Source organism: Centrocercus urophasianus, unplaced genomic scaffold (genome assembly GCF_019232065.1).
Source record: "Centrocercus urophasianus isolate 14NV4802_14NV808 unplaced genomic scaffold, USGS_Curo_1.0 seq_12, whole genome shotgun sequence".
NCBI classification, from domain to species: Eukaryota; Metazoa; Chordata; class Aves; order Galliformes; family Phasianidae; genus Centrocercus; species Centrocercus urophasianus.
In genome coordinates this window covers 975,835-1,002,826 of record NW_024884364.1, presented here as the reverse complement: position 1 = coordinate 1,002,826, position 26,992 = coordinate 975,835, and the positions used below count along the sequence as shown (strand labels likewise).

At 41.5% G+C, this 26,992-nt stretch overlaps 1 protein-coding gene across 1 annotated transcript in view; it reads left to right on the top strand.

The window, feature by feature from the left end:
- The window catches only part of LOC122156277 (ovostatin-like), a 32,222-nt gene extending 6,821 nt beyond the window's left edge, over nt 1–25,401 (top strand). Inside the window, 25 exon segments of the mRNA XM_042810916.1 lie at nt 1,408–1,566; nt 1,981–2,208; nt 2,718–2,775; nt 3,280–3,425; nt 5,015–5,164; nt 6,626–6,796; nt 7,167–7,299; nt 7,918–8,014; nt 8,497–8,725; nt 10,028–10,151; nt 10,491–10,609; nt 11,067–11,118; nt 11,363–11,446; nt 12,061–12,237; nt 12,767–12,848; nt 13,288–13,444; nt 13,983–14,057; nt 15,043–15,208; nt 15,326–15,543; nt 16,153–16,368; nt 16,782–16,906; nt 17,265–17,355; nt 20,423–20,491; nt 21,325–21,430; nt 24,625–25,401. Coding sequence (XP_042666850.1) covers nt 1,408–1,566; nt 1,981–2,208; nt 2,718–2,775; nt 3,280–3,425; nt 5,015–5,164; nt 6,626–6,796; nt 7,167–7,299; nt 7,918–8,014; nt 8,497–8,725; nt 10,028–10,151; nt 10,491–10,609; nt 11,067–11,118; nt 11,363–11,446; nt 12,061–12,237; nt 12,767–12,848; nt 13,288–13,444; nt 13,983–14,057; nt 15,043–15,208; nt 15,326–15,543; nt 16,153–16,368; nt 16,782–16,906; nt 17,265–17,355; nt 20,423–20,491; nt 21,325–21,430; nt 24,625–24,686 — 3,294 coding nt within the window. The 3' untranslated portion in view covers nt 24,687–25,401.
- The last annotated feature ends 1,591 nt before the right edge of the window (nt 25,402–26,992 follow it).

The following is a 26,992-nucleotide window of genomic DNA, read 5'->3' as shown; positions in this document are numbered from 1 at the left end:
ATTTCACTTAAGAAAAAAAAGAAAGGAATTAATAACAGTTTCTGCTTCTAAAAGCCTTTTCATTATTTTATGTTTAATGGCAAATCCCACATCACTCTCAGTGATTGAAAGGGTAGATATAAATCTATCTTTCTTCCACTTACATCCAGTTCAGATTTTTTGTTTTCAATGAGGAAAGGCTTAGGGGTCATTTTATCAGTGGCACTGAAAGGAAGGAAGTGATTGTTCTTTAAGGAATTTTTCTCCTCTGGTAGATGTTCATATGACTTTCTCATTTGTTCTCCACTCCCACCCCATTCTTCAGAGTGCTGTGCATCTCCCTTACAATTACTTACCAGAGGAGAGTGGCTCAACACGCTCCCTGGTGCGATTTGTCACAATCAATTCATGAAATACACACACTTCCCCACATGCTAAATGTTGAATGTAGAAAGACATATGGTAGGAGGCTGGGATGCCTCCATCTCAGAGACAAAATTCTTTTCAATTACAATCATTTGGCATTTTCTTTGCTTCTGTGGAAGAAAAAAAAAAAAGAAACAAAAAACGTAGAACTTAAGATCAATGCAGCTGCCATAAAAAAACTTTCTCAAAATGCATCCCTTCCTGATCCTGTACTTGTTTCATCTCATGCCATTTGCAATTCTCCCCCGGCACTATGAAATATCTTTTTTTCTATGTTATATGCCTTCACTTTTGTTGCATCAGTTCACTGAAGTCAACATTTATCTAAATGACTTTTAGTTTGCTATTTGCATGTATACTTCAGAGGTAATTTCGCTCCATATCTAGACAGTAAGGGTAGTCAGTGTATTTAATAAATCGTTACTCCTTCTGCTCTTTTTTGTTGTTGTTGTTGCTTGTTTGCTTTTAATACAAATGAATGCTCATTTCAAGCAACCTAAAATTTATTGAATTGTTTCTGACATCTCTTATTTCTTTGTTTAATACTTTGTTTAATATGTTTAATAATTTCTTTGTTTAATAAATAGAACAGATAGTGGAGAAAAAATGAGAAAAATGTTCAGATCAAAGATATGAAGAAAAAGTCTTCAGACTTGGAAAGTAACAGCATCAGAGACTAAGAAAGGAAAAAACAGAGAAAAGTAATTGTATATTTAAACTGGAAATGTATAGTCAGGAAGGAGTGATGTTTAAAGAGATGAGACTTAAGAAATTGTTGCTTCTCATTCAGTGATGCAACAGCTACTGAGGAAGCTCCTTTTGCATGCATTAGGTAGCAGCCTAGCAGCCAGACAGTGAAGATAAAAATTTTTCTAAAGTATTAATTGGAAGGGAGGAGAAAAAGCTATTCTGTTCTGTGGAGAATGAATGGCTGTATGTTATGCATATCTATTCACAGATATATAACAATATAAACATATTTGTCATTTTCTTCTCTTATAGATCAAGCTGGTAGACAAAGACAACTCTCCTATTTCCAATAAAGTTATCCAGCTATTTGTTAATAACAAGAATACAAACAACTTCACCACTGATGTTAATGGTATTGCTTCGTTTAGCATTGACACATCCAAAATGTTTGATCCTGAGCTTAGTCTGAAAGTGAGTACAGAACAAGATGGGAGGGGAGGGAAGGAGAGGGATAGGATGGCAGAGAGGGAGAGGGAGATGGAAACGGAGACAGAGAAAACTGATCTTAAACTGAACTCCAAAAGATGGGATGAGGTTTGAATTCTGGTAATAAAATGTGATTTGTCTTACTTCATGTTCTAGAGTTCTCAAAAAAAAAAAAAAAAGCCATAAAAGAAGTGAGGAAAGTACCTGAGTTGTTGCAATGCAATGTCTTGCTGCAAGGCTGCAAGATCATTGTGCTACTTCTTCCTTACCTGTTTGGGTTTACATGTGATTCTTAGATTTGTGGATTCTGTGAAATAATCTTTCTGATGTACGTGACAATGATTTCCCTAGTGAGCTATGTTTGTTTTCCTTTTCTTCCCTTCTACCTCTCCTAATCAGGCAATATACAAAACCAGTGACCAGTGCCATTCTGAAGGCTGGATAGAGCCTTCCTACCCAGATGCATCTCTCTCTGTCCAGCGTTTGTACTCCTGGACTAGCAGTTTTGTGAGGATTGATCCACTGTGGAAAGACATGAGCTGTGGGCAGAAGAGGATGATCACTGTGTACTATATCTTGAACACAGAAGGATATGAGAAAACCAGTATCGTGAACTTCTACTATGTGGTGAGTATAGGTTTATTGCAGTTCCACTGAAAGGGCTTTACCAGGAATTTATCTGGCAGTCCACCTACAGCAGTTATGGTAGTGAGCTCTTTTGGTTTCTGGAAGCCACTTCAATGACCAGTAACCTAAGATCAGAAACAGTACCAAGCTGACTTAGAAAAACTACTTAATCGGGCAAAATAATCTAGATATCTGGCCAGGTTACTTAATGTTATAGCAAGTAGCCACCTTTAACCATTTTTATACTGTCTTAGGCCATGGTTCATTTCCCTTCTGTCCAATAAACTCTTTTTCCTTGCCCTACTCCCTTCCATCATTTTTTCTTCTGCTTTCTGGCCAGTGGCAGCAGTAGTGGCAGCATCTAGCATGCCTTATGGCTGATATTTAAACATTTGAAGCCATGCCAATGTGCACGTATCAATTGTCATGTTGATGCATGTTGAATTTGATTGTCACTTTCTTCTTCCAACCTTTAATAATCCATAAATGTATTGCTATTTTCTTTACAGGGCATGGCAAAAGGCAAGATTGTCCTCACAGGGGAAATTAAAGTTAATATCCAGGCTGGTAAGTTAAATTGTCATCATCACGTTTCTGCATTTAAGAAATAAATGGGTAAACTGGAGAACTGGGGACCAAGACAACATTTCTTGGATGTGCACAGCAGCTATGGAATGGCTGTATTCTTTTTCACCAATGCATGTGTGCATGATTCTATCACTACCACTAAGAGCAAAATAAAATCAGGTGTAGTTCAGAAACCAGTGTCAGGTGAGTCAAGATGCAGTGTCACGTAAAGATCTTCCAGAAGGATTAGGGAGGGAATGCAGTGTCTGGTCTGGGGGGCTGTCTGGCCACGTGTTCAAACTCAAAGTAAATCTGAAGGCATCTGGATCTAAACTCTGACATGTCACCTCCTGGCCAGTGTCCGTTACTCCAGGATTTTTCAGTTTATAGTCCAACTGCAGATTGTTCCATGGACTGGTACAGATGCATGTCTGTCTATATGGTAGCTACAAGAGCAGACCTTCATGTTTGTCTCTGTATTAGTCTCTTCTTCTCAAATAACAGATCAAAACGGCACTTTCATGATTCCACTTGTGGTCAGTGAGAAAATGGCTCCAGCCCTTCGGTTGCTTGTATACATGTTACACCCTGCCAAGGAGCTGGTAGCAGACAGTGTCCGACTTCCAATCGAGAAGTGCTTCAAAAACAAGGTGAGAAGTGCTAAGAATTTGGCTGTTGCCAAATAAATACAAATCATTTGTGCACACATTTATTTCTTCTTCATTCTTCTTTTTTTCTCTTTGGCCTTGTATCTTTTCTTTACCTCCACCTATCCTCATTGCCAAAAGGTAAATCCTCTAAAATTAAAATCTACTTTTCTGAAAACACACTACTCTCAAATTCTACCAGCTTCTCTAAAACTATACTAGTGTCCTATATAGTTTGGAGTGCCTGTTTTTTAACCATAAAAATGTGTTTTAGTCTTACTCCACTTTACAGTGTAATCTAATTTTTTACATTTTTTCTGATGAATAAAAGTGCAGTTTATGCTTACCACAATTAAATGCACAGGTTGCTCCAAAAGTAATGTCTCCTATTTATCTCTATGGAAACTACGACAGATTCAAAGAGCACAATAACATGGTCTGACATAACAATAATATTCTCAGCTACAAAATATAGTCACCACCACTAGTTATGCATTTTCACCGGCAAAGAACAAAATTCTGCACGCCACACTCATTAAAATATGCACAGTCATCTGGAACATGGTTTGTCTTTCATGCCATTTCAGCTACTGCTGAAATGCACCACCCACTGCTTCACTGTGCTAACAACCAATCTTCAGTCTCCATAAACATTCAAGTAAGTATTGATGAATGTCAGTGGGTGCAATTATTTCACCTGGAGGAATTCAATGATTCACAATTGCTTCATATGCACTTGCACATCAAATGTCACTTTGTTGGACAGCCACTCCACTGCCATCTGTCACATGACAACAAAATGTAACAAAAGACTGGTGGGAACATTCAGCCTCTACTGCCATACCACCTACATCTGCTTCTGAGGTTGCGAGTCAACATAATAAAATAAGAGACATTACTTTCAGGACAGCCCTCATACATACAGGAGAAAAAGTTGTTTTTTTGTTTTTTTGGTTTTTTTTTTTCCCTCCTTTTAGAAAAACCTGGACACTGATTTGTAATTTTGAATTGAGATTTCAATTTTAAGGTTTTTCTTATCTTTTGTTCTTGAAAGCTAAAAGATATTCAAACATGAAACAAACGATCAAGAAGATAAAACAAGTGGGTCTAAGCAAAAGTTTTCATTTATCTCTTGTGATCTCCAACTACTACTTTTTCCCTCTTATCTAACACAAGTATCGAGTTCTTTTTTTTGCTTTGAAAAAATTCAAAACAGAATTATTTGCACTGTAATTTTTAAGGCAGTACAAACCTGTAGTAAAAATATGATTTGCTCATTGTAGTTCTTATCACATGCAGTCAAGAGTTATAATAAGATTTTGTTTGACATAAGCAGCAGCAGAATCACATTTTATTTTAAATAACTTCAGGTAGGCCTCATTTAAGTTACCACAACGTAAGAATCTAAGTGTGCTTATTGCTTAAGCCTCCATTATAGTTGAGGCTTGGTTAACAGAGGCAGTGGAGACCAACACCCTCTAGTAAGACCCACGGTGCTTCAACAGAAGAACCTTACATTATTCTTCTCAACATCCAGAGAAGCCTTAAGCAGTAAGGATTTGTCACACCAACATGTGTTTGATAAATTTCAGGTCCAGTTGCAATTCTCTGAAAAGCAGATGCTCACCACTTCCAATGTCAGTTTAGAGATTGAAGCTGCTGCTAATTCTTTCTGTGCTGTGAGGGCAGTGGATAAAAGCATGCTGCTTCTGAAGACTGAGACAGAGTTGTCTGCAGAAACAGTAAGTTACCCAAACAAGTACATTTTCTCCTTCCTTGCAACATTGTTTTATTCTCTATTACAGTTTCTTCACTAGAGATTGTTAGCATGTATTGGACATCCCCCAGTATTTACATGTGCTGGTCATAATAATATGTACATAATACGCAGACTTCATTTCTTAGCAGTCAGATGTCCTGTAAAGGACCTAGGATTTGATTTAAGCAGTGACTCTTGGACTTGCATAGTCATTTGGGAAGCTTCAGGAGACGATCACAAGTCAATAAGCACGCCACACAGAGACAGCTTTATCCTGGATACTGTACCCTCTGAAAGATGCAGGACAAGAAAAGACTTGAGAAAGAGTAAAATTCCAAATTGAAGGTGGAAGCCTCAGCTTACTTTGCAGATAGCAGTCCCATGATCCTTATGCTCTGTAAGAATCACAGAACCTCACATAGAATATCCACATTTGGAAGGGGCCTCTGTGAAGTTTATCCAGTCCAACACATTTCTCAAACAGGATCACCTACAGCTGGTTGCCTAGGACCACGTACAGATGACTTTTGAATGTTTCCAAGAAGAGAACTCCACAGCTTCTCTGGGCAACCTGTCCCAGTGCTCCATCACCAGCACACTTCAAAATTGCTTCCTGATGTAGAGAGGGAACAACTTGTATTCCAATTTGTGCCCATTGCTTCTTGTCATAGCAATAGGCACTGCTAAAAACATCCTGTCTCTGTCCTCATTGCACCCTCATTTCAGGTACTTATTTACACTAATGTGATATCTCTGAGTCTATTCTTCTCTAGACTAAACAATCCTAGCTGTGAAATGCTCATCTTTGTGATAGTTTGTTGCAGTCTCTCCAGCAGCTCTTCCATCTCTCTTGTACTGAGGAGCCCACATTTAGTTCCAGCATACCAGGTGTGGCCTCTCCAGTGCTGAGTGGAGGGAAAGAGTCACCTCCCTCAACCTGCTGGATACTATCCTCCTAATATTGCCCAGGAAACAATGGGAATTTGCACATTTGTTGACTCTTGTCCATCAGGACTCCAGATCCTCCTCTGAAAAGCTGCTTTCCAGCTGATAGACCCTATGCATATACTGATGCTGGGAATTATTCTTCCCCAGGGACAGGACTTTGCACTTCTCCTTTTTTCAGGTTCATTACTCTCCTGTAGCGCTGTTTCTCTGGCCTGCAGATATTCCTCTGGATGGCATCAAACTAGTGGAGGGCACATTCCCATCATCAGATTATTAATGAAGATATTAAACAGGGCTGGATCCAGACCTCTGGGGTACACATTAGTTACTGTTCTTTGTTCTCACCAGTGATCACCACCTTCTGGGCCTGGCTGTTGAAGAGTTTTCAGTTCAAGTAACAGAGCATGATTTCAAACAGGCAAGCATCTCAGCGCTGGTAATTGCCAGCACATGACTATGTAATCAAAATCAATCTTTGTGTTTCCTTCCCTCACAGATATACAACTTGCATCCTATTCAAGACCTACAAGGCTATATATTCAATGGGTTCAATCTAGAAGATGATCCGCAAGACCCCTGCATCTCACCTGATAACATCTTTCACAAAGGCTTATATTACAGACCTCTAACTTCTGGATTAGGCCCAGATGTATATCAGTTCCTCAGGGTAAATATCCTACACATAATTTAAATCTGTTGAAGTGAGTTTCTACTTTCCATTGGATTTGATGATCTTTGGGGTCTTTTCCAACCTTGGCAATTCTATGATTCTATGGTTCTACTTATGTAGTAGCTTTATAGTTTTTGCAATGCTCTTAGCAGAACTCATACGTGGAAAATTCTCTGAATTGACACCCACTCTAAATTGATTCTGATTCTGACTCTGTGATTTTCCATTGTGCCCAGAACTCCCAAAAGTCTGCATATAAGTCTTTGGGCTTTTATGTGGTGGAAAGGTAGTAATGGGAAGAGGGAGGAATTAAATAAACCTCAGCTGCAATATGGTTATGGCTGACACCAAAACGTATTTTTCACAGGATATGGGCATGAAATTTTTTACCAACTCAAAGATTCGTCAACCAGTTGTGTGTACTAGTGGAACAGGAAGACCTCCATCATATTTCTTGAATGCAGGATTCACAACTTCTACGCACCACGTCAAATTATCAGGTAGTATAGGGGATAGGTAAGTGATTTTATTTTTCTCTTAAAAAAATAGGATTTTTTTTTTTTAACAGATGTGTACAGTCCTCACAAATCTCCTTTGTCAGTGTTCAGCATTCAGAACTGTTCTTTTGAATACTATGGCTCAGAATGAGATGGCTTACTATAACAAGTACCCAAAAAACCCTTTCAGGCCTACACTTCTGATTCATATCCAGTGTAATACTGGGAAGTGCTGGCAACCGGGAGAGTGTCAAACAAAAGTGATACTGTTGACAGTGATTCCTTTCTTTCCAGAGGTTACTGAAGAGACAGTGCATCAGTGTGGCCATCACACAGATTTGAGAGCCAAGTGTTCTGAATCCTAGGTCTTATGCTCATGTTTGGAGACCAGGAGCAGTTCAATAAATGCTTTCTTTTCTTAGTAATGTAAGGTTATACCAAATTCATGAACACATTAGTGACATTAATTAATACTTGGGTGGAAATACCGCTAGTTTCCAGTAGAAAGGGGGTGAACACTAATTATTGTTTGTACTTGCTCACGCAAATCAAAGCTTGTCCTTTCTGGGAGTCTTTACTACATGAATGAGGACTAACTAAATTCCCACTGTCTCTTAACAGCTGAAGTAGCTAGAGAAGAACATGTGAAGAGACACATCCTTGACACTGTTAGGGAATTCTTCCCTGAAACTTGGATTTGGGATATTGTCCTAATAAAGTGAGTACTGCTTCTTCTCTCTCTTTGCTGTACTTTAAAAGTTACTAAATGTCCATATATTCTCCTGCATTATTGTAACTTCTTGCCACCTCTTCTTACTATTTGACATGGAAGAACCATGTTTTTCAGTCGTCTTCTGACCACCCGCCCTCCCTACAATATTAACCAAAACATCTATTTCCACAATGTGTATACTATGAGTCATACTCCCTATGAAGAGAAACCTCTGTTTCTCAAAACATTGGTCTGCAAAGCAAGGAATCTGAGTTTTCTTTCCAAAGTCAGGGAAATGATGGGCAGAAGAACTTCCACACTGACTTCTCTGAAAAGACTTGGATGGTAAGTTCTGTGAGGGCTTGGATGTGGGATTTCTACACACAGAACAGTGATAGCATTCATCCTGAAAACTTAGAGTTTCTACGGAAAAGTAAGTTACATGAAAATTCATCTGTCCAAACCCATTCTTTGTACATTCCCACCAGCTCTACTGGAAAAGCTAGTGTCTCATACACCATCCCTGACACTGTCACTGAATGGAAGGCCAGTGCCTTCTGTGTGGAAGAATTGGCTGGATTTGGTATATCTGTGCCTGCTACCCTGACAGCCTTCCAGCCTTTCTTTGTGGACTTCACCTTGCCATACTCCATCATTCATGGAGAAGATTTCCTGCTTAGAGCCAATGTCTTTAACTACCTCAATCACTGTATTAAGGTACGTACATCTGCCCACGCTTTTAATCCCTATCCCACCTCCAAGCATTCTGCAGGCTTTGTAATCTGGAAAAATAAGCAAACAGACAGACAAACAATCAAACAAAAAAAAGTATCAAAATGATGGATGCAAATGACTGGATCTGCCTCTGCTTGATTGAGGCACTGCTCCTTCTATCTAATGATAGACTGAATTTGTCCTACACCACTACAAAACTGGAGGAAATCTATGTGAACTATGTCTAGGATGTTTGTACAAATACCTGTCTTCTGAGACCTAAGAAGAAAGGGAACAGTGCTTTGTGGAGTATCATTCACTTTTCAATGTTGTGTAAGCCATCACATTTTATTGGGGTCCTTTTTTAAGGATATGTGGTGTTGTGAAAGAATGAAGTGCTTGTACCTCCCAAATAGAAGTGTATAGGAAGAGCAACAAGTGAAGAACAGAAAAAACTTTGTTCCCTGGGACAAAGATTCTCTAAAGCAGGGAGTATCAAAGTCCCAGTACTTCACCCAAAAGAGTGTACGTGCAGCTGGAGAATATTGGTCTCAGACAGTGGTTGTCTGTGCTCTCAGTGCTCTGTACTTTCCAGGTAAAATGTCTCCAGACCACAGGTGCACTGTATCTCTACGTTGAAGGAGCTTACACACACTTGAAGAAAGGAAAGCAGAGATCTTCTCTTTGATTTCTTGTTTGTTATGCTGACTCCTAAAATGAGAGGCAAGCACAAATTCTAGACTTCTTTTGCTTAATTTATCTGCTGAAAATCAGCTCTCTGGTCTCAAAAGGAGACTGTCACAAAAGGATGAAAAATCAAGACACATCTTAGTCATTTTTTTTTCAAACTGTTAATGGTTTGACTAGGGAAAAAAAAAAAAAAAAAAAAGCCTAGGGCTTTAAACAGCCTATTAAAAAAAATCATCAATTATCGAGGCTTTCATCTCTTCACCTTGTTCTTCAACAGCAACGAAAACATAACCAAACATTAAATGATATCTTCCTTTGCAAGTTAGTCAGCACAGGGTCAACTGGACATAGTTCCACATCCTGATCCAGAAACAGATATATGTATAGGGTATTTAATATCTCAGTGGAGAATGTCAAGAGGAGCAGAAGAGGACACTGCCAAAGTTGCATCTGATAGAATATTCACCTGTATGCCATTATCCTAGGCTTTCAATCTGCTTTACACTGTTAATACTTGACATAAGTACAGTTGATCCACCCACTCTCAAACAATAAAGCACCATTTTTCTATGGTATAAAATCTTTATCACACCATATTCCTCTCTCTGTTCTCAGATTAATGTTTTGCTGTCAGAATCCCTTGATTATGAGGCAAAACTCATCTCCCCAAAGGATGATGGATGTGTATGTACCAAAAAAAGGAAGTCCTATGTCTGGAATATTTCCCCCAAAGGAATTGGTAAGTGGCTTGGAATCTATCTGGTTTCCTAGGACTGTTACTAATCAGTTTATACCTCATCTGTAAACCTAATTCTTTTCCAACCTGGATAATTTTGTCTACCCCTATTCCAGCTGTCCAGGCCAAAAAGCCCCTCCAGAAATGCAGGGTATTTATCATTTCAATTTTTAGAGATCAGTTCTCTTCCCATATGTCTCACCTAGAGTGATTGATCATTCATTGTGCTACACTACTTACTCTACTATTCTATGGATAATCATTATCAGATGCAATTTCTCACTTTAACCATATATCTTCTTGACAGAGGTCAATTTTCCCTCTTTTCTGCTACTATTTAAGGTGAAGTATTATTCAGCATTACGGCTGAGACCAGTAATGATGAAGCTTGTGAAGAAGAAGCACTTAGGAACATCAGTATTGACTACAGGGACACCCAGATCAGGACATTGTTGATTGAGGTACTGCTGACAGCACTTCTTGTTTGCCCTGTGCTTCCTACCATGAGAAAAGGAAATTGCAACAAAAATACAAAAAGGAAGCAAAAGTTAATCTGGTTCCTTAACAAACTTCCTGTTTGGCTCCACACTCATCTGACTGGGACAGGGTTGGGCTGTTCAATCCAATTTTAAGTCCACACCCATCTGATATTCTCTTCCATGAGGATCACTGGGTGTTGGTAAGTGCACATCTTCCTCATACAGAGGAGAAGCTGGAAATGAGGGACTTTATCTGACTGGAACTCACCTTTTGTACTAGCCATAACAAGTATGAACCTGTAAGCTACGGCTGCTTCTGTACAGCCATGTTATGATGGAGGAGGATGAGGCTGACGATGAATACTCTTGTCACTGCTTTGTTTCTCTATGCTTTGTTCTCATCTGCTGCATATGACTCTTCTTCCCGTCACCATTCCAGCCTGAAGGCATAAGAAGGGAAGAGACACAGAACTCCTTGATCTGCATGAAAGGTAAACGCTCAATATACTAGGGAAGGGGAAGGGGAAGGGGAAAGGGAAGGGGAAGGGAAAGGGGAAAGGGAAAGGGAAAGGGAAAGGGAAAGGGAAAGGGAAAGGGAAAGGGAAAGGGAAAGGGAAAGGGAAAGGGAAAGGGGAAGGGAAAGGGAAAGGGAAAGGGAAAGGGGAGTGTTTGTTACCTGCTGTAACAAATGTTCTATACAAATATCCACAATATACTTAATATTTTTCTCTACAGATGATGTCATTACTCAAGATGTTGTAATAGAACTACCTACAAATGTGGTAGAAGGATCACCCAGAGCTTCCTTTTCTGTTGTTGGTAAACATAAAATTAATGAAACATGAAGAAAACTTTAAACTATGAAATGAAAGCTTTGTTATGACTTTTCTTTCTTCCTGTGGGAAATCTTGAGCAAATAGCTTGATTCTTATCTTGCCCAGCAATGTTCTCTGCTGCATCTGAAAATCAGTGACATCCTTATTCACATTTCTGTTTAAACTTACTGCATTCGAATGTTTTGCCCACAGGTAGCACAGTTCTGAGTGTGCTACCAGACTCATGCCCATAAGATTTTCTTCCACTCACCCGTGTACAAACTAGAGATGCTAATGGAAACTTTTTGGTCTTGTAGTGGCCTTGGTTTTATTATTTTAATAGACATCAAGTGTCTGCTTAAAGTGGCACTAAAATAGGTAGTATTTCTGGAATGGGCAATTTAATCTAAGCGAGAAAAGACAGGGCAGGAATTTATTTGTTGGCTTGACAAGCAGAACAGAACAAATCACTCAGAAAGTACAGAGAACTTCAGGCTTTCTAACAGAGGTTTTCTAACCCAGCCAGGTATTCCATGGCTCACCCTACTGAGTGAAAATTGCTGTATGTTTCTGTGGCCGTGAGTTGTGCTAATTCCCCTGGCATGTTTTCTTCACCAGGTGACATCATGGGCACTGCCATGCAGAACATGCACCAGCTCCTTCTCATGCCATTTGGCAATGGGGAACAGAACATGGTCCTTTTTGCACCAAATATCCATGTACTGGATTATCTGGACAAGACAAGACAGCTGAGTGAAGATGTAAAATCCAAGACCGTTGGATACTTAGTGAGCGGTGAGAGTTTTGTGCATCTTTTTACAATGTGTGCTGAATTACTATTGGGGCGTAGTGAGCAGAAGCAGTAGCATGGCTATTCAAGCAGTATGGCACTGATGTTGTAGCACAGCTCAGAGATCCACTGCCTTGCTTTTTTTTTCTTTCCTTCTCCTGCTCTACCTAAACTTGGTCATCATGTTTCCTTCAATGTTCCGTCTTTAAGTCCCTTCCTCCTCTTCCACACAAGCACAGCATCTGCCTTAATCCTGTCAGTTTAGGTGGAGCACAGAGCTGACATGCGTTACCTATTCTGTGACTCAATGTTCCTACAGGACAGGACATTGTGTAGACAGGATGTCTACACTTAAGCTTCTTCAAAGCTTCCCCACTCTATGGCAGACAATTTTCACCTTTTCATGTTTTCCCATTGTGGTTCCATGTAAATCCAATGGAAAATAGAATTAGAAGTTTTTTTTGTTTGTTTGTTTGCTTGTTTGCTTGTTTTGTTTTTTAATTAGATAACATTTTCTCTTTCACATTCTTTCAGGCTACCAGAAGCAGCTATCATACAAACATCCTGATGGGTCCTACAGCACATTTGGCATTAGAGATAAAGAAGGGAACACCTGGTGAGTGACTGGGAGCAGAAATGGCTTAGAAATGAATTTGCATTGAAATCACATAGTGTAGGTAAAAGACACCTTTGCTAGCTGAATCGGGTGTACAGAGCTCGCTAGGAGTGAAACTCTAAGTACTAAGTGAAATGGCTTTCCAGCTCCTATCAGAGTGCATACTGATAGTAGGTAGACTAAAAACTTGATTCCTGCACCTCATTTCTCCTATGGAACCCAATGCATTGCAGTGCTTTGCAGGATCAGCCTCAGACTGTGCTAGTGTTCCTCTATGGATTCTAGCTGGACACAATTCTTTTTGGTACCCTTCCTTCGAGAAGTACACAAGAAAGCAAGTCACCAACTTGTTGGCTGTAATTATTCAGACTTGTGTCTAGCATGAGTGAAAAGGCTGACTTTTTCTAGATCAGCTCACAGCTTCATGGTTCCCTTGCAGGCTCACTGCCTTTGTGTACAAATCATTTGCAGAAGCTAGTCGCTTCATATTTATTGATGACAATGTCCAGGTTCAAACCCTGATGTGGCTGGCAAGAAAACAGAAGACAGATGGCTGCTTCCAAAGTGCTGGGATACTTGTCAACGATGCCTTGAAGGTGATAAAGAATTACTTTTGTTAAATTTATGCTCTTATCATTAAGATCCTCTCTCATTACTACCAAAACCTATACTTTCCTCTCAATGCTATACTCTTCTCTGCCTAGGGATACTTCTCCACATCTTACAGTAATTATTTCCAGACCAGTCAGCTTCCTCACTCTCTTTTACATATCTTGCACCTGCGAGAGGATTACAGGACAGGATTAGAGGAGAGGATTCCTTAAGGGAATTTGTGTTTTCTGAGGATTTTTTATTGCTGCTGATGGTAGTTCATTGGCTATTGTCAATGAGTATTTTGGTGGGGGTTTTATTTTTTTTTTTTTTGTTTGTTTGTTTTTTAAATATATATATATATGTTTAAATAGTAATGGGCTTTTCTTAACTTATGAGCTATCTCTGCTATGTGTGTATTTTCCTTTATTTTTGGGTTGCGTTCAGAAACAGCCACATTCTTCAGCTGGGATATGGCAACTCACTTGAAAGCTTTTCATTCATGCTATTCACTGGTAATTCCTCTCTCCATATCCTTTTCAGGGAGGAGTAGATAATGAGCTGTCTCTTTCTGCCTATATCACCATTGCCTTACTGGAGGCTGGGCATTCTATGTCGGTAAGGCCGCCTTTCACTACTGCTATTCAGCTGGAATTAGTTCCCAGTTGTTACTTTGTATTCTGTACCTGCTACAGATAGTCCTAGAGAAAGACAAAGAGATGGAGAGAGAAAGTTCTCGGTTAACATTACCCTGCTTTCAATGACACTGTTCACCTTCACTTAAAAAATCTTTCTAGGGAGTAGCACACACACTACGGCTTAGCCTCAAATATGACTTAGTCAAGAAAATACAGCATTACAGATAAATTTGTAAAACGCTTGCTGAACATTTATGAAGACCAGAGTGGATGTGAGCTCAGTGAGGCAATGGGTTGTGTTTTCAGCAGTGGTAACAGCAGCAGTGGGTCATCTCAGCTGGTACAAATTTTTATGAGTATGGTATGCAGGCTCTTGTTCATCACTGGCAAAAGTCATAGCTAACAGTGGTGACTATGTTGAAAATTAGAGTTTTGTAGCTGAGAACTTGCTTCATCAAATAATGTTATTGTGGCTGTTGTAGTTTCAGTGAAAATAAATCGGAGGCATTATTTTCAACACAACTTGTGTAGTACAACTCCACAGAACTGAATTAAAATTTCAGTAGAGTCACTGAGGATAGAGACTATTCTGAAAATTTTAGAATTGTTCAAGTCAACAGACTCTTAATTACGAAAGGACAGTGTGAATTGGTACCATAGAGGTAAGCAGAAGGAATTAGATGTGAAAGAAGAAGAGAAGTCTTCTGTTTATCCACCTACATCTTCAGGAACACACTGAAAATCTGCTCTAATTGTATGGAATTTCAGTCTGAAATCCTTCCTTAAAGAGTCGTGTGTTCTCTCTCCCAAGGTTATTATCCAAACTTAAGTTTTATTGCCATGATGATGACAGGATGAACAAGAGGTTTAAAGACACTTTAGATCTAGGGAGGACAACTGTTCAGAATTGAGACACATGTTGTTTTGGTTGTTGTTTTTATTTATTTGCTTGTTTGTTTTTGAAGTACACAGTAATCCGAAATGCCTTTTATTGTCTGGAGACTGCATCTGAGAAAAATGGCAGTGACATTTATACTCAGGCGCTTGTGACCTATGCCTTCTGCTTAGCTGGAAAGGCAGAAATATGTGAATCATTCCTTAGAGAACTACAGAAATCAGCAAAGGAAGTTGGTGAGTTTCAGCCACATCAGGATTTGGGGAGGTGGGAAGATGGAATACATTTTACTGGTGGCGTGCACCTTGACAATATTCCGTTCTCATTGCTTTTCACCCTCTTTGTTTATTCAGATGGTTCAAAGTACTGGGAGCAGAAGCAGACATCCCCACCTGAAAAATCCCACCTCTTAGATCATATTCCATCAACTGAGGTTGAGATCACCAGCTACGTGCTGTTGGCATTGCTCTACAAACCCAATCGCAATCAAGAGGATCTCACAAAGGCCTCAGCAATTGTGCAGTGGATTATCAGGCAACAGAATCCCTACGGAGGTTTCTCTTCCACACAGGTGCATAAACTCCCATCCCCCAGTTGGTCTTAGGAACTGGGACACTCTTGTCAGTGAGGCTATGACTAGTTTTATTTCTCTCTTGTATCTTGCTTTCATGTATATAGAGACCAAGTCTTTTTCTTAGTGAGTCCTAAAACCTTTATTATTATTATTATTATTATTTTATTTTCCCTTCTTAACTATACCTAAGTTAAATACATAAAGGAGTAATTGGACTAGTAAGAAATCCAGATATTCATGTTAGCAGTAAACCTAAAAAAACCCTCTTATTACCAGGTCTTAATTGCTATATGACCAAGAGGTTCTCTGCAGTCCCTAGGAAACCCATGCATTTTCACTTGAAATATCTTATTGAGATGTGCTCTAGTGCTCATATTTTGTACTCTGAAACCTTTATAATTAATAAAGATATTTCCTTAACACTAAAATACGCACATCAGAAGGAAATGCCTCCTTCTATGTGGGAAACTTGGAATCATATACAAGTTCAGGGTTTTTTTAACCAGGTCAAAGTGGCTTTGTTTTGTATTAGAATCATAATATTGACTTCCTCCACATAATCACAGTGTAGCTGCCTTTTTTTTTTTTTTTTTTTTTTTTTTTCAGGACACGGTTGTTGCTCTTCAAGCCCTTGCTGCTTATGGTGAGGCCACCTATAATTCTGTTACACAAAATGCCATCAAGATCACTTCCAAGAACACTTTCGAGAAAGCATTCACTGTTAATAATGAGAACAGGCTCCTACTGCAACAGACTCCCCTCCCTGAAGTCCCTGGGAAATACAACTTAACAGTGAATGGCACTGGATGTATACTTACACAAGTAAGTGTCTGCTCTCCTCTTGACTGTATCCTACAATCTGCATGCAGTGCAGCTGTGTTTCTGATGACTTTCCATCTGATTTCTCTTTCTTTTTCCTAATTATTTGATTTTCCTAAATTCTTTAAACAATCTTTTCTCTGTTTCATATTCTGACTCCTATGAAATCACAACATAGCAAAAAAAGTTTTTCTAATAGTAAGGGATTTCGAATGTGTGATTAAAAATGATAAAATTATTTTCTAATGTGTGGTGCACCTTTATGGACAAAATGCAGGACTGATGTGTCAGTCTTCAACATAATCAAGAATCATTCACATGCCCTGGAAACTTCACTCACTCTGATGTTCTATTTTAGAATTCAAAGAAAAATCCTTGGCATGTTTAAAAAAGTTCTTTTTTTTCCTGTGCTCCAGACAGCACTGAGATACAGCATACACCTTCCAGAGGGGGCATTTGGATTTTCTCTCTCAGTACAGACATCAAATGCTTCCTGCCCCCAGGACCAACCAGGAAAATTTGATATTGTACTCATAAGCAGGTAATGTGCCATCAACAAACCAGCTGCACAGCTGACATGCCAAGTAGAGTAATATGTGCATTCAATTTTGTTTAAAGTCATGAGCCATGAGCTGATCTATCCTGGACAGTGTTGATGGTATCAACTAATATGACATATTTCCCAAAAGACCTTGTGATACTTACACTATTAATATATAAATTGCTAGCACGTACTTTGCCCCCTCATGCCAGAGTCCTTCCCACAGTGTCTCCCATTCGAGCCAGTCAGCAAGTGCATATGATTCACTCCATTCTTTCTGTGTTCTATGAGACTAATAGCCAAGAGAATTTCCTTCCCCTGACACAAACCAGGCTGACTGGGGTGTCTGTTGTTTCAGTTACACAGGGAAGCGCTCTAGCTCCAACATGGTCATTATTGATGTGAAGATGCTCTCCGGCTTTGTTCCTGTGAAATCTTCCCTGGATAAGGTAAACAAAAGAAACATGATTAAATGAGTCACCGAGGTAGATAGGAGATACCAGGTTGTGACTATAGGAATTGGATGAAAACAGAGGCATGGTACAAAAAGTACTCACCCAAAAAGTGGGTGCAAATTTTGCAGATGACATCAGGTTAGGTGGGAGTGTTGATCTGTCTGAGAGCAGTAACGCTCTGCAGGGAGATCTTTTTAGGCTGCAATGATGTCACATGACATTCAAAAAAGCTAAATGCCAGCTCCCACATTTGTCATAACAACCCGTTGCATGGCATAGACCTGCTGAAGGATGACTGGAAAACTGCCCAGCAGAAAAAGGCCTGGGGGTACTGGTCAACAGCCAGCTGAACATGAGCCAGCAGTGTCCCGGACAGACAAGAAGGTCAATAGCATTCTGGCCTTATCAGAAATAGTGTGGCCAATAGGACCAGGGAAGTGATTGTCCCTCTGTACTCAGCACTGGTGAGAACTTGCTTTAAATACTGTGCTCAGTTTAGCCTCCTCACCGTGAGACGAATATTGACAGAATCATAGAATCATAGAATGGCCTGGGTTGAAAAGGACTCTAAGATCATCTACTTTCAACCTCCCTGCCACAGGAAGGGTCACCAACCACTAGACAGGCTGCCCAGAGCCACATCCAGCCTGGCCTTGAATGCATCTCCCTCCTATTTGTATGCTCCCTTCAAGTATTGGAAGGCCACCAGGAGGTCTTCCTGGAGCCTTCTCTTCTCCAAGCTAAACAAGCTCAGTTCCCTCAACTTTTCTTCATAGGAGAGGTGCTCCCATCCTCTGATCATCTCAGTGGTCCTCCTCTGGACTTGTTCCAAGAGCTCTGTGTCTTTCTTGTGCTGGGGGCTCCAGACCTGGACACAGTACTGCAGATGGGGCCTTACAAGAGCCAAGTACAGGAGGACAATCACCTCCCTCACCCTGCTGGTCACCCCTCTTTTAATGCAGCCCAGAACACAGTTGGCTTCCAAACTGCAAACATACACTGCTGCATTCAATTTCTTGTCCACTAGGTCCAAGTCCTTCTATGCAAGGCTGCTCTCAAGGGATTCTTCGCCCAGTCTGTATAAACACCTGGGATTACCCAAGCCCAACTTGCACTTGACCTTGTTGAACCTCATTAGGTTCACATGGGCCCACTTCTCCAGCCTGTCCAGGTCCCTCTGGATGCCTTCCCTTCCTTCCAATGTATCGGCTATATCACTCAGCTTGATGTCATCTTTAAACTTGCTGAGGGTGCACTCAATGCCATTGTCAGTGTCACTAATAAAGATGTTGAAGAGCACTGGTCACAAGACCAACACCTGAGGGACATCGCCTGTGACTGGCCTCCACCCTGGCACAGCATCATTAATCAGAACCCTGTGTCTGTAATCAGCCAACCAATTCTTAATCCACCCAACAGTCCATCCTTCAAATCTATACCTCTCCAATTTAGAAAGAAGGATGTGGTGAGGGACCATGTCAAAGGCTTTGCAGAAGTCCAGGTAGATGACATCTGTTCCCTGTCCACTGATTCTATCAGTCCATCATAGAAGGTCACCAGATTGTTCAAGCCCTTGGTGAAGCCATGTTGGCTGTCTCAAATCACCTCTTTATCTCGTATGTGCCTTAATATAGCTTATAGGCAGATCAGCTCCATAATCTTCCCACGCACAGAGGTGAGGCTCACTGACCTGTAGCTCCCCAGGTTTTTCTTTCTCCCTTTCTTAAAATGGGAGTAATGTTTCCCTTTCTCCAATCACCTAGAACTTCACCCAGCAACCTTGATTTTTCAAATATGGTGGAGAGTGGCTCGGCAACCACATCAGCCATCTCTTTCAGAACCCCAGGATGGATATCATCTGGCCCCATGGACTTATATACATTCAGTTTCATGAGGAGGTCTCAGACTTATTCCATTGTTACAGTGCAATGGAATCCACTCCTTTCACCCACTCCTAGAGCTTCAGGGTCCTGGCAGATATGAGGAGAAGCCTGACCACCTGTGAAGACTGAGGCAAAAACCTGAGCTCTGCAGGTTTTTCCATGTCTGAAGAAGTCAGTTCTCCATCTTTATTTATCAGGGGGGGAATACCCTCTTTGATCTGTCTCCTTCTGCCTATGTACCTGTAGAATTCCTTCTTGTTATCTTTCACATCCCATGCCAAGTTCAGCTCCATCTGTGCCTTGCCTTTCCTGATTATATCTCTACACATCAAGATAATGTCCATATATTCTTCCCAGGCTACACCAGGTAACTGCGGAGTTCACACTCTTGAGTTGCGTGTGTTAGGAAAGCCCTTCACATCCCTTGCCAAGTTCAGCTCTATCTGTGCCTTGGCTTTCCTGATCTTATTTCAACACATGCGGACAATGTCCTTGTATTCCTCCCAGGCTATCAATCCTGCTTCCACTTCCTGTACATTTCCCTCTTTTCCCTCAGTTTAATCTACAGATCCTTGCTCAGCCATGCCAGTCATCTGCCTCCTCTGCTCGGTTTCTTCTGCTGGGGTATGCAGAGCTGTTTCGCTCTCAGAAAAGTGTCCTTAAAGAGCTGCCAGCTCTGTTCTGTACCCATGCCCTTAAGGACAGTTTCCCAGAAGATCCCACTCAGCAGTTCCTTGAGCAGTTGGAATTTTGCCCTCCTGAAGTTCAGGGTCCTGACTCTACTTTTTGTGAGGCCTGCATTCCTCCAGATCACGAATTCCAGCAGGGCATGGTCACTACAACCCAGGCTGCCTCCAATCTTAACCTCTCTAATGCTCTCCCCCACATTGGTGAGCACCAGGTCCAGTAAGGCTTCGCCTCAGGTCAGTCCATCTAATACCTGGACCAGGAATTTATCCCCAACAGACTCCAGGAATCTCCTGGATTGTCTGCCACCACCATGCCACTATCCCAGCAGATATCCGGGTAGTTGAAATCCCCCATCAGGACAAAAGCCCATGAGCACAACATGAGTCTCTGACTATAGCAAAGGGAGTGGAACTAGATGATCTTAAAGTTCACTTCCATTCTATAATTCTATGACTCCATGGATTTATTTCCATGTCCTTGTTTTAAAGCTCATCGATACCCATACAGTGATGCAAGTAGAATACAAGAAAAACCATGTTCTCCTTTACCTGGAAAATGTAAGTACCAAGCACTGGATATTTGATTTAAACAAATAATAAAATCAGCATGTTATAGATGCACCTACAGAGAGGTTACATTCTCTTAAGTGCCCAGATATATTCCCCTCCCCATCAGCTTTGCCCTCTACTCACTAAGCTGCTTATTCCCCAAACTGTGTAACATCCCACACATCCCACAAAGCTTCAAACTGGTACCTATTAGCAACTATATAAAACTAATTTAAAAAGTATTAATAAACTAATCAAAATCTTTCTCCTTTCTGTAAATGGTGAATAAACACCAAAAAGGAGGTGTTTACACACTTTTATGTGTATGTTCCCTAGGCAATGTTCTGTTAAATCCCAGTTCTTCTAACAGGACATGGAACACTACTAAGAGATCTAGAAAAAAAAATAATTCCTTCTCTTACTTCAATTCATTCCCAACTCTAGTTTTTAATCTAATTCTGGACCAGAATGTACATATAGAAATACAATTGCGTGGAGAATTAATACCAGTCTTTTGAGACTTCTTTTCTTTCTCTTGCCTCAAGCCAATAGGATTTGTTTATCTTACAAAGATAATACAAGCATGATTGGAAGCCTACAGCTCTTCTCTTCAGTCTCTCTTTGGACTCTTCAAAAATATTTTTGATTTTGACTTGGCAGGCAGATAATGGATTTCCCACATCTGTATCAGTGGGTACCAGCTGGGATTGGATATATATGATCTTGTATATTATATTGATTATATATTATATATATATATATATTGGATATATAATTGATCAACTCCAGATTGTGTTAGATGAACAAAACGTCTTATGTGATCCTCATCCTTCCATTACCAGATCTTGCAAAAGAGGAGAAAGGAAGTCATTTTCTCAGTTGAACAGGACTTTGTAGTGACTCATCCCAAGCCAGCTCCTGTGCAGATCTATGATTACCATGTTACAGGTAGGTCTTTGTTTTAACCAGAATGAAGTGTGGGGAAGGGACAGGGAGAGCAGAAACTGTACATGACTTCAGAGAGACAAAGAGCCAATTCTCATGGAACTAACATTCCTCTGAACTATGTTAGGAATTGGAACTGGTGCCAGGGAAGAGAGCCATCTCATTTCAGCTAGCTTGGTTGTATGTTTAAGATGAAAGTGGGCATGACTGGAAAGCTACGAAAATGTGTTTGTCAGTACTAAGGAGATTTCAAGAATCTTCAGCTTAAATATGTGTAAGGAAATGTGTATCCACCTCCAAGGAAATAAACAAGAAGTGATCTCCAGGGTAATAGAATCATAGAATCCTTACAGTTGGAAGGGACTGTTAAAGGTCGTCTAGTCCAGCTCTCCTGCAATGAACAGGGATATGCACAACTAATGAAGTTGTCCAGGGCTTGATCCAGCCTCACCTGTAAGGTTTCCAGGAACGGGGCATCAACCACATCTCTAGGCAACGTGTTCCAGTGTCTCACCACACTCATTCTGAAGGACTTTTTCCTTATATCCAACCTATATCTACCGTCTTTAAGCTTGAAGCCGTTTCCCCTTGTTCTATCACCACAGTCCCTGCTTAAGAGTCTGTCCCCTTCTTTCCTGTAGCTCTCCTTGAGTCACTGAAAGATCACTATCAGGTCACCTCAGAGCCTTTTCCAGACTGAACAGTGATGACAACTATATCATGATGTTCTAGTAGTACAGTAGCTTCCAGCTCCTGTTTATTTCCCAAGATGCATGTATTGGTGTAGAGTCACTTCTGCTGGGCAGCTGGTCTTGTCACTTCCTTAAGGCATAACTCCTTAATCCCTTTTAAATACTTCCCTTGATTTTTCCCATTGCCTTTTCCTATTGCCACAACAGCTACCGCCTTGTCATCAAAGGATTTTGTATATGCTGCAGTGTTTCCACCACCTCTCAAGGCAGAGGTTTCTTCAAGGCCCCTGTGTTGGAAATGTCCAAGTAATTTTTGTCAGGACGGTATCTCTGATAAAAGCAGAATTTATTCGTGATTTATTGCGGGCGTCCCGCAAGCAGGAGCGTGCCTATGGACACAACATGACAGCCTTTATACCCTGTTTTCTCCCCCTTGCCTCCCCCTCCTCCCCTGTTTCCCCACTGGCTGGGTACTCCAGGTTCACAATCGTATCAGAAGGTTTACATTTGTTAATTACTTGTTAATTTATTTGTTATCTGGTGTCAGTCCTGTCCTCCTGTTGTTTCCAAGATGTCTCAGTGCTCTCCTTGTCATGTTGATACGGTGATTTTCTTTAAAGTCTTGTTAAACAAAGGGCACCGGAGGGGGAGTGGAGGGGGGGAGGGAGAATGATGCCAGGCCTTCCGATGTCTCTTCAGGCACTTCCTCGGTCATGCCATGACTTGTTCTCTGGTTTAATCAATCTCGTGCAGGATATTCTTGCAGTGTGTATGACAAAATATACATATATACACCTATATACAGAGAGTGCATTCCTGGGGAAGGTTCATCTAGAGGATAAGTGATGCAAACTATCAGAGCCCTCCCCAAGTAAAGTAGAAAGACACCCAAAAAGAACTATGAGCAGAGATTGTGAAATAAAAAAATATTATCCAATTCTAATGCAGAAAAAACATTTGATTCCCACACCTGCCAGCACCCTGTCCCTCTAATCTAGCTATGCTCTCCTACACTGCATCATGGAAAGGCTTACTATTCCCCCCATTCCCCTTCAGACCTAGTTTAAACCCCTCCCAATGACCCCCACTAAGCCTTTCCCCAGGGACCTTTCTCCCTCTTTGAGAAAGGCAAACCCTACCTGGTGCCCACAAACCTGGTGCCATATAAGCCATCTGACTGTCGAAAAGCCAAAGCTCTGGCAATGGCACCACTGACAGAGCCAGGTGTTTAAAGATGAGGTCGTTTGATGTATTTACATGTCCTTACTCAATACAGGAGACAGAGAAGAAAAGATGATCTGTGCATTCAATTCCTTTAGCTGTCATCCCAAGGTCTCGAAGTCCCTTTTGATAGCTGTTGATGCACATGTAGCTGCTTCATATCTCCCAGTATGGAAAAGCAGTAGGGGGCTGCGGTCTGATGGTGGTACCATGCTAGATAGTTTTCTGATGACGTTTCCCACCCAGGAAGACAGCAGACTTTGCTAAGAAGGGGATGTGCTCAGCATACTGGACATTCAGTTCACTGTAGAGAAGAATCACCTGCAGCTAATATCCATCTCTTGTTTTTCAATGGTGTAGCCTTAATGTTGGGAGAAGGCTTTTTGTGGTTTGGTTTCATTAGTTTGTCTAGATTGAGTGGATTGTTATCACCCACAGATGGGCCTTCCACATCCAGGGCCTCATACCTGCTGTACAGAGGCACCTGGGGGAGGGGGGGGGAGGGGGGAGGGAGGAAGGTGGAGAAGGCCAGGAGGGCTTTTGTACTTGGCTTCAAGCACGAACTTGCTTCCACCTGCTTTTTTCCTTTGTGTTCTTGCCTCCAGCCTTGCAATTTTTTCCTTGACCTGATGTGATACAGATAGCCTTGTGTTCTGTGTTCTTTCCCTTGAAATAACCTGTCAGTGTGTGGGTGAATTGTGGTTTGTCCCCCATGACACTTTTTAATCTGTATATTTCATCCTGCAGCCTCATCACAAGTCAGAGCAGATCTTCTACCTGCTCACATCTCATGCAGCTGTTCTGCCAGGGAAAGGCTCATTCAGACAACATCCATCCAAACACAGAGGTTTGGACAGCTGCACAGCTGCTTCTGAGCTCAGTCAGGGTTTCAGTATCCTTTCTGGCAGGGGCAGACATCCTTGCTCTCCTTCGCTGGATACCATGACAGCCTGTGTCCGCGGAGGGTGACAATCCTGCACTTGCAGTGTGACGACCCTGCCCTTTGCGGGCGATAACCGCCTAACGAACTTCTGTCTCTTGCACGCCGGCTTCTCTCCATCCCTGCTCGAGCCGCTCTCTCCCGCCCCCTAGCGGCAGGTTTTGTACACGCAGGAGGTTCGGCCGCTGTCACCCCTGGCTCCGCCGCACCGCGTCAGTGCTGCCGAACTTCAGGAACGTCTCTTCGCAACGGCTTTTTTCGCGATGTGTACCTTTCTGTAAAGGCTACCTTGGTGCGAATTTCTGCTGTGAAGCTGACTCACACGAAGTCTTTGCTTTTTCCAGAAGAATATGCTGTTGCTCAATACACGTCACTTTGCAGAGACGTCGTTGCAGAAATGGACTAATGATAAGAGAAAGTAAGGTAAGTGAAACTCAGGAAAAACAACAAGCAGCAACGAAGGGGAAGCACTGGGGAAGGAAAGTGGAGAGAACAGTTAGTAAAAAGAAAGGTAAGAAGGTGAAATATAAAGTAGCATGAACGGAGGAATTGGAAGGATGAGTAGAGTGAGGGCTCTTCTTGCAGGAAAGGAGCCTTCACCAGGCTTTCCAAGAAGCAGTCACAGTGGACAGATCCTGTCCTATGTCACGCGCTCTGTGGACTACATTTGTGGACCACTTTGCTATTCGTAAGAGGAAATCAGCTCCCCTACAGGGTGAAAGCCAAAGTGCAGAAAAATGGAAACAGTGGAAAATTCCTGCAGAGATTCCTCAAAAACATCAACTCTTATTAAACATTACCTACAGCATCTCTCAAAGCCTGTGTGTTTAATGGGCACATTTCACACGAACTTAAGGAATGGAATCCTAGCCAGTCAAATTGTATTCTGAGGAGGACGTTTGATGTGACGTGAATCTCAGAGGTGTGCGTTGACCAGTCAGATGTACAATGTTGTCGCACTGTAGGGGGAGCTCCAGGCCTGCATGCTGCTCAGTTCAGCAGTTACGCTGGCCATTATCTGCTGAGCAATTATCTGGGTATGTAGACCTAGCTTGCTGATAGTTCTTCATCCATTTTTTGTCTGTTTTGCATGGAATGGGCTATCTATTCAGCATCCTGAAAGCATATTTTATATTCTATACATGCTTTTTTTTTCTTTTTTTTTCCTTTTTTTTTTTTTCTTCCATATTGTGTTTATTTTCTTTTGAATTTTCCCCTGTAGGAGAAAGTTGAACAAGTGATCAAGCACCCTATATTCTTCTGTCATTAAGTTCCAGGAAGGATTATTTCACCTTTCTAAGCACAGTGGGATGCTGTGATGTTGTTTGTACCAGTATCTTACTTTCTGTTTCCTTTCATAGCAAATCTCTCTAGATCTCTACTATAAACCATATATGCTTTTTCAATAAAACTGCCTTTTATACTGGGCATTGACTTTCTTTCAGTGTCACAGAACCTACATTTCAATGGCAGTTCGCTTTATGATGGCTGGCTGGGGGAGAAAGAAGAGAGAACCATTTCTGTCCTGAATTTCGCCTCCTGCCAGCTGTAACTGATAACCACTGATAACTACCACAAAATGCAGCATGTGCTGTCACTCAGCCTCTCATCTCTGTAGTATAGCATCTGTTTCCCCTGGCTGTTGAGCAGCCTGTCACTTTTCCCTGGCCCTGCCAAAGTGTTGCCTCTGCACCTTTGACATAAAAGTATGGTTTTAGGGTTAGCAACTCTGCATCATGCTTAAGTAGAAGAGCAAGTAATGAAAGGCACAGATTTCAGTGAAGGCTTTGTGGCCAGGTTCCAGGCCTCAGTCACAGAGCCATGCCAGAGTTCCTCCACATCCCAGAGCTGCTCCAGCCAAGACTGACTGAGGCTGTGTTCAAAAGAGATGGTAAGCCTCAATCATCCTGCCCTGGTATATGAACAGATATGATCCTCCCTGCCTTCCCATATTGGCTTACTTCTTCCTGTTTTTGTTACACGTGGCACCAGGGTAGCTTCTGCAAGAGGAAAATGCTCTTGGGCTGAACCAGACCAGAGTCACGGGATGGATAGGAATGTGAACTACCAATGTTCTGGCATAGTGGAAAGAAGGACAGAGAGCCCTGGCTGGGCAAGAAATGAGGGTGGAGAGCAACTGTGTACTAGGCAGTAGGAGGGCTCAGGATGTATGAATATGGCTGGTTTTATTCAGAAACAGCAGCTCCACAGCAACCCAAACTCACTGAGATCAGACTGAAAGGTGTGCAGAGGCCACTGAGCTCGGGGCTCCACCGGGGCAGTGTCACCCTGCTGCCTCTGGTGCATCCCTGCCTCTTGCAGGGAGTAGTGGGTTTCTCAGGTCAGAGAGGAACATTGGCGTCTGAAATAAAATCACCTCAGTGCTCATGGGTGGTTATTATGAAACAGGCGAGAAGCCAATGAGATTCAGTCCAACACCTGGTTATTTATAGTATTCTGTAGGGTAGCAGTTGACAGGCTGTCCTTACCACAGGCTGACCATCCACTACAACCAGGCTCAATGCTGGTCCCTGCAGCATATATTTGTTGCTTCAGGTTAAGACTGCCTGATGCAGTCTCAGTAGGTATGACCAGCTCCTAAACAGGCATAGTCCTGAAGCAGAGGGATTTCAGTAAATATTCCATTACTGATTAAGGTCCTTTCCAGACTTTGTCCTAGAGAGCTTAAGTATGTCCCAGTCTGAAATAGTG